We start from the raw sequence: 7,728 nt of genomic DNA, 5'->3' as shown, positions 1-7,728 counted from the left end.
GTTTTACATATTGTTTACCATCTAAATCCAGTTAAAAACAAGGTAAAATTGTTACTGGTTGTATACGAGAGATTGAAAAACATTCATCCTTTCTTTATACCACTTGTCCACCTGTTATTATTTTAACCACCAATAATTTCATAAAGTCAACATATAATTCAGTGACAATGAAAATGTACTAGAGTATCAATAATGTAATAAAAAGTGATCAAAAATGCATTTTTGCATTTTACATCACCCTATCATGACTACACAAAAATAATATTTTAAAAACTGTTTGATTTTCTACATTTTATGAAGGCCAAAAGGCACCATATACCAGGAATGACCCAGTTATAAAGTCCAATTCTGAAGATTTTTTTTTTACTTTATAACACGCAGTGGCGAGTTTGTATCATGCAATTCTGAAAAAAGTCAGAATGGCAAGATAAAAAGTGGCAACCAATTACCTTTTTTATTCAGTGGCAGAAACAAGCTTCTATATTAAGAGCCCCTTATAATTACACATCAAAATAGACACTGATTAAAATCCAGAAATAAGGGTGAGTAAACAGTGTTTTTTTTTTACCTGTATGAGTTTCTTTCTTATAAAATAAAATAAATGACTTTTAATGTTTTTTAATCCATACAATGAAAGTCAGTTTGGTTACCAACATTCTTCAGTGCAATCTTTTGTTTTAGGGTTAGAGATAAGTCCTCAAAAGAATGAAAGCCATACATGTTTTAAACAAAATGAGTGTCAAAATGAGTGAATGATGACAGTTTTTTATTTTTTTTTATCTCTAAGCAATTCAAGGAACGTTAAAGGAAGCTAGGTTGTGTAGAAACATTCGCTGACAACCACACACAAAAAATATTGTCAAGGCCATCTGACTTTATTCATCAACTATAACCTGATTTTATTGTATGGATTATGTGACTTATCAAAGTGCTGAATGAACTGCAAACACAGCATATCAATACATCAAATGGAGTCATTAATCAAGAACAACTGAGGTAATGTTCAAATTAATATTATTTCTAGGATTGTAAAATATAATGTTCTCAGTTATTATGACCTATCGATTTAATCAAAACCAAACAAGCAAAGTGAAATCACTGTCTGGATATCAACAGAAAAAGTACATTAAGTCACAATAAAACACAAAAAGAAAGCAAATGTGACTGGCTCTCAAGACACCAGCTACTCTGTTTTATAAAAAATAGAGAGAGAACAATCAAAGGACATTAACGTATAATTTTCATAAAAACCAAATGGAAAGAAACAAACATTCAAAGCAAGAATGCACATGGAGTATTAAAATTAAGATTTTTGACTTTTCCTAACTGTATCTGTGACAGCTTGTTCGACAAACTGCTTCATCTGGATGAGACCGCTGAAGTCCCAGAGATTGAATAAGATCCTGTATGAAGTCGAAACAAAACAACAAAAATGGCCCCAAAAGATAAAAGCCCAAACCACCATTAGATGACTGAAGAGAAAAGATGCCTTTAATGTCTCTGGTTTGTATAAATGTCTCAGTCCTGAGGGCTTGGAAAAGGCAATGCAGATCTCAGTTCAGTCCTCTGTGCTCAGCAGAAGCTGTTTGTTTTCTGTGAGGTCCAGACGGCCCTCAGAAGGAATGTACTTATACAGCTGTACTTTTGGTGCCAATGTAAGGCCGCGCAAACTCCACAAAATCATCAATAAGAACTGGCCATGCTCCTAAAAAAAAAAGAAAAAAAAAAGGGAAAAATCAGACATACCATTTAAAAGGAGATTAATTTTCATTTGAATTTTACTCACATGATTAAGATTTGGATTAAAAGAAGCCATAATCATAACACTTTGTCCCCTGGTTTCACAGACAAGGCTTAAAGGGCTAATTCACCCAAAAATGAAAATTCGGTCATTATTTACTCACCCTCATGTCGTTCCAAACCCGTAAAACTTTCGTTCGTCTTCGAAACACAAACAAATATATTTTTTATCAAATCTGAGAGCTTTCAGTCCCTTCATTGACAGTCTACGCAACTACCACTTTGACGCTTCAGAAATTTCATAAAGAGATCGTGAAACCAATCCATATGAATTGAGCGGTTTAGCCAAATTTTCTGATGAGACTCGATCACTTTATATGACGAACAGATTCAATTTAGGGTTTTATTCACATATAAACATTGATCAGCGAACATAAAAAGAAGCTCAAACGTGCTGCGTAACATGATAATGAACTTCATTGGTTCTTGCAGAAGCTCAAACGTGCTGCGTAACATGATAATGAACTTCATTGGTTGTTGCAGAAGCTCAAACGTGTTGCGTAACACAAGAATGACCCTCATTGGTTCTTGCAGAAGCTCAAACGTGTTACGTAACACAAGAATGACCCTCATTGGTTCTTGCAGAAGCTCAAACGTGTTGCGTAACACAAGAATGACCCTCATTGGTTCTTGCAGAAGCTCAAACGTGTTACGTAACACAAGAATGACCCTCATTGGTTCTTGATGAAGCTCAAACGTGCTGCGTAACACGAGAATGAACTTCATTGGTTCTTGCTGAAGCTCAAACGTGCTGCGTAACACGAGAATGAACCTCATTGGTTCTTGATGAAGCTCAAATGTGTTGCGTAACACGAGAATGACCCTAATTGGTTCTTGTTGAAGCTCAAACGTGCTGCGTAACACGAGAATGAACCTCATTGGTTCTTGCTGAAGCTCAAACGTGCTGCGTAACACGAGAATGAACCTCATTGGTTCTTGCAGAAGCTCAAACGTGTTACGTAACACAAGAATGACCCTCATTGGTTCTTGCAGAAGCTCAAACGTGTTACGTAACACAAGAATGACCCTCATTGGTTCTTGATGAAGCTCAAACGTGCTGCGTAACACGAGAATGAACTTCATTGGTTCTTGCTGAAGCTCAAACGTGCTGCGTAACACGAGAATGAACCTCATTGGTTCTTGATGAAGCTCAAATGTGTTGCGTAACACGAGAATGACCCTAATTGGTTCTTGTTGAAGCTCAAACGTGCTGCGTAACACGAGAATGAACCTCATTGGTTCTTGCTGAAGCTCAAACGTGCTGCGTAACACGAGAATGAACCTCATTGGTTCTTGCTGAAGCTCAAACGTGCTGCGTAACACGAGAATGAACCTCATTGGTTCTTGCTGAAGCTCAAACGTGCTGCGTAACACGAGAATGAACCTCATTGCTTCTTGATGAAGCTCAAATGTGTTGCGTAACACGAGAATGAACCTCATTGGTTCTTGATGAAGCTCAAATGTGTTGCGTACCACGAGAATTAACCTCATTGGTTCTTGCAGAAGCTCAAACGTGGAATGACATTTTTGACATCAAGAATTTTCATTTTTGGGTGAACTATCCCTCTAAGCCTAGTCCCAGACTGAAATGCATGTTTAAGATGTTTTAACTGAGAGCAACTTGCACTGACATTTCTTAAAATATGTCAGTGCAATTGTTTTGTCTCAAGATGCACACCAGTAATGTTTTTTCTAAGGCACGTTTATAAAAGCTACTTAAATGTCCTCACTGAACTAAGGCCTAATCCTGGCTTAATCTAAGCCCTGTCTGTGAAACCAGGCCTGAGAATGTTAACTAGTTGTCTAAACAAAAGAAAACAGAGATTAAATGAGTGTAAAAAGTTCCAACTAACCCTCCTCATCATAGTTTGACATATCGTCTGTGATCATCGTGCTGAAATCTAACAAAAGGTTCCATGTGTCTTTGGGAATGGATCGCTTATGATGCTCCTGCAGATGGAAAAGCAAAGCACACAAAGAGTTATCATCTAGTTTTTAGTGATTAAACACATTATTTTTTAACTAGTAAAGGCTGGAATACACTACACAAATTTTGTCCAGATCTTTACCCCTATTTTCAGTCTGAACGTGTCAACGGTTGTTGCTGGAAGTCAGAGCCAGTCTGTCTATTCTTGGCAGTCAAGAGTTCACAGAAAATTGCAGTGTATGCTAGGCATAAACTCAATTTTTTTTATCTTCAGACTCTACATATTGTTTTCAATTGTCTTGTGTCTCCTAGCAATGCAGCGCATATTTTGTGAGTTTATTGTGTTGGGAACGACTTGAAAGTCTGGTAGTGTGTGATCCTCAGTCATTTAGTGTATGATGTACAGTTTTTCTCTGTTACCTTTTCAAAGTCTGCAAGTGTTTGATGCCTTGTGTTTTAAAATCTGTTCAGATTATAAAAGTCGAGTACTGTATTCTAGCCTTTAGACACAATCACAGATGAAACTTTTTTTGTCTAACAATGAATTAATTAATAAATCAAGGTATAATTAAAGAATGTCGTTATTGAAATATCCCAATGAACATCATTGTTGTCAATCGTTGTGATTTTAGTGCAAGACTAACTATTTTTTTGTTTTGTTTGGTGATGCCTGTGGGGCAAAATACACATTTCAGGTTTATAAAGTCAACTTACAGCCAGGAACAGAACGATACTCACCAATAAAAATTTGTTCCATAGATCTAGAAATTTAAAACGCCCAGCCAATATTAAATTCCAGTATGCAATTGCCATTTCTAGGTCTAGAGAAAAACAAAACAATAAAACTGAAAAAACACTAGATAACTATGCAAAAAATTAAAGTAACAAATGAGAATGAACCCAAAACATGCCTAAGCCCTTTTGTCCTGGATTCTTAGCAAAGTTGAATGTGAACTGATAGAAGTCTTTAAATTTCCCTTGGTCCTTCAACTCTTGCTCCATCCTAGGCAGCTGTGCTTTGAGTTTCTCTATGCTGTCACACCTTGACAAGACAATGACAAAGTCAATTGATGCAGTGAATGGTAAAAATGATTTAGAGAGCGCTGATGTGATAAAAAAAAAAATACCCTTGCTCAGCCATTCCTTCCATGAATTCTTGTTTGGAGAACTCGCATTGTGTTGCTGCCCGAAACTTCCAAGCGATTAGCAGTACACTTACACTGGCTGGATCAAGTCCCAAGTCATCACAGAACTGCTGGATTCCATCTATACCAATCTTGTTGTCATCTTGAGGGTCTGTAAAAATGATTACAAGATTAAATACAATACTATATTTACACACACACACACACACACACACCAGTCAAACATTTGAAAACATTATGTTTTTTTAATGTTTTTAAAAAGTCTCTTAAATTAAATTAACTGGTTTCTGTTGTAATATATAAAAAAATTTAATTTATTCCTGTCATCAAAGCTGAATTTTCAGCATCATTACTCCAGTCTTCAGTGTTACATGATCCTTCTGAGATCATTTCTTATTACTATCAATGTTTTGTTGTTGTTGTTGTTGTGGAAATCATGATACAGTGCCATTTAAAAGTTTGGGGTAAGTAAGATTTAAGAAACAATCATAGTTTTATTCAGCAAAAGCTCACATAATTGATAACAAAAATGACAGTAAAGACATTTATGAAATCAATAGATGTTACAAAAGATATTTGAAATAAATGCTGTTCTTATGAACTTTCTATTCATCAAAGAATACTGAAAAAAAATCAGTTTTCACACAAATATTAAGCAGCACAACTGTGTTTAATATTGACAATAATAAGAAGAAATGTTTCTTGATCATCAAATCAGCATATTAGAATGATTTCTGAAGGATCATGTGATACAGAAGTGTGAAGACTGAAAAAATCAGCTTTGACATCGCAGGAATAAATTACATTTAAAAATAAATTACAACAGAAACCACTTAATTTAGGCTATATTCAAAAACATATATATATATATATATATATATATATATATATATAAATGTTCTGCTAAATTCTTACCTCTGTACCGATTGTAGAGCTGTTCTAACTTTTTCCGGTCTAGTGTTCCCTTTAGATTCTGTACGTAGAGGTCAGGATTTTGGAAAAAGTTGTCTGTAGCAACGTCTAGTTTCCAATCATTTTGAGACAAACAATTCAAAGCTGTTTTCTCATTTGACTGGGTAAAGATCATGAACTGGCGAACTTTATCCTTCTGAGAGGATTTCAGCTTGTTCTGTAATAGGGGTAGAGGAAAAGCATAAAGGTAGATTCAGTTAGTTAGATATTGTATATTAACAGTGACTAAAACAGCAGCATATCCTTGTGTACAAACAAAATCAGAATCAATGGCATATGGATCACACATGACTTATCTTCCCCTACAATTCTATATTAGTCGAGGGTATAGAAATAATTTATTTGCTTTACTGACAAGTGCATATAAATACTATCTATCTATCTATCTATCTATACACACATACACACACACACACACACACACACACACACACACACACACATACATACATAACGTTATAGCAGCTACCACGAAAACGCTTGTCTTGCTTAACTGCTTAACTGCTTTTAAGTAGAATTTCACACTGTTTGCACAAGATTTTGTTAGCGATTAAAAAAACGAATAATCCTTTACTGTGGTCCACTAGTCCGGCTTCTCGTTTATTACATGATCTTGACATCCCTGCTGTCCAACAGCTTTGACCTCGCTAGCTTCAACGCTACCTGCTCTGCAGAGCTGTCTAAAAATTAATTCATCAATAAACCAACTCTCCTGCAAGGTACATTTAAAGGAATGTCGTCGTCAAAATATCATAATAACCTAACGGGATTCGTAGCAGCGGCTTATAGGTATTTTGTGACTGTAAAGCAAAATAGTAAAATAATAGTTTTTTGATTTTTGTAAAATTTTTTTTTTTTTTTTACATTTACCATGTTTGTGATTTCCAGACTCCCTCTTCCGCTATCCCTCTCTACCCCGCAACTACTTCCGCTCATGCGCAGTGGCATTTGTACCGCAGTCAGCTGTTCCCCACAGAGACACCGCATTGGGTCAGACACCAAATACTGCTTTCATAATCAGAAATCTGCAGAAGTTAAACATAACATCCACCGATGTGAACTGTAATATTATATACAGGCCTAGATGAATAAACAGAATATTTGATATTGTTCTCTAAATAGGCTACTAAACTAAATTCTGAACTTTACGTGACACAGGCTACTTTTCTTTTTCTTTCTTTCTTTCTTTCTTTCTTTCTTTCTTTCTTTCTTTCTTTCTTTCTTTCTTTCTTTCTTTCTTGGAGATATCAGAAATATTAGATAAAACAAATTTTATTAAAAAATTTAAATACATTTTAAATTAGTTTAAACTTCTACATTTTGATTTCCATAGTTGAAAAAGTTATTAAAATCAATACAATGTAAAAAAGTAATGAAAGTTTCTATAATGGCTACATATTTAAATGACTGTATTAGTCTTTGTGAGTGCTTGTGGAAGCTATACATTTAAATCAGTTGATTCACAAATGCAAATATAATGACCTATCAATCCATGACACATGAAGATTTGTAAAAAAAAAAAAAAATCTATATCCACTAACTACAAACTGGAAAGGTTTGAAACCTGTGTGTTTCTATTTTCAGGATTTAAATGTTACTAATTACTGTTTACCAAATAACAAAAACTATATTACTCAAAACATGTTTATCCATATATTTAAATATGGATATGGATACACATGTTTTGGTGAATATAGTTTGTGTTGTTTGGAAAACAGTACAAATACAAACAATACAAAGTACAATCTGAGCTAAATAACAGTCATATGTTTCAAAATAGTGGAGCAATAATGACCAGTTGGTTGATTTTTTTCATCACATCATATGGAATCATTGGTTTATCCCCTTTTTTTCTCACTTCTTTGTTTGGTGGAGGTAAAATAA

The 7,728-nt window shown here is 34.7% G+C and overlaps 1 protein-coding gene across 2 annotated transcripts; it reads right to left on the bottom strand.

Annotated features, from left to right (window-relative positions):
• Positions 1-854: 854 nt before the first annotated feature.
• On the bottom strand, positions 855-6,801 carry dcun1d1 (DCN1, defective in cullin neddylation 1, domain containing 1). 2 transcript variants are annotated; one of them, XM_082171772.1, is made up of 7 exons: positions 6,715-6,801; positions 5,788-6,001; positions 4,855-5,023; positions 4,639-4,769; positions 4,466-4,548; positions 3,654-3,750; positions 855-1,705 (listed from the first exon to the last, which is right to left on the bottom strand). In XM_082171772.1, exons 1-7 carry the CDS (start codon positions 6,790-6,792, stop codon positions 1,629-1,631), a joined length of 849 nt encoding a protein of 282 aa, XP_082027898.1. In that variant the 5' UTR covers positions 6,793-6,801; the 3' UTR covers positions 855-1,628. The 2 variants fall into 2 exon arrangements, with proteins under 2 accessions (XP_082027898.1, XP_082027899.1); XM_082171773.1 differs by lacking the exon at positions 6,715-6,801 and adding an exon at positions 6,347-6,691.
• Positions 6,802-7,728: the final 927 nt, after the last annotated feature.

Source organism: Leuciscus leuciscus (genome assembly GCF_965113295.1).
Source record: "Leuciscus leuciscus genome assembly, chromosome: 6".
NCBI lineage: Eukaryota > Metazoa > Chordata > Actinopteri > Cypriniformes > Leuciscidae > Leuciscus > Leuciscus leuciscus.
The sequence above is the reverse complement of the archived record's forward strand: the minus strand, read 5'-3'. Positions and strand labels throughout refer to the sequence as shown.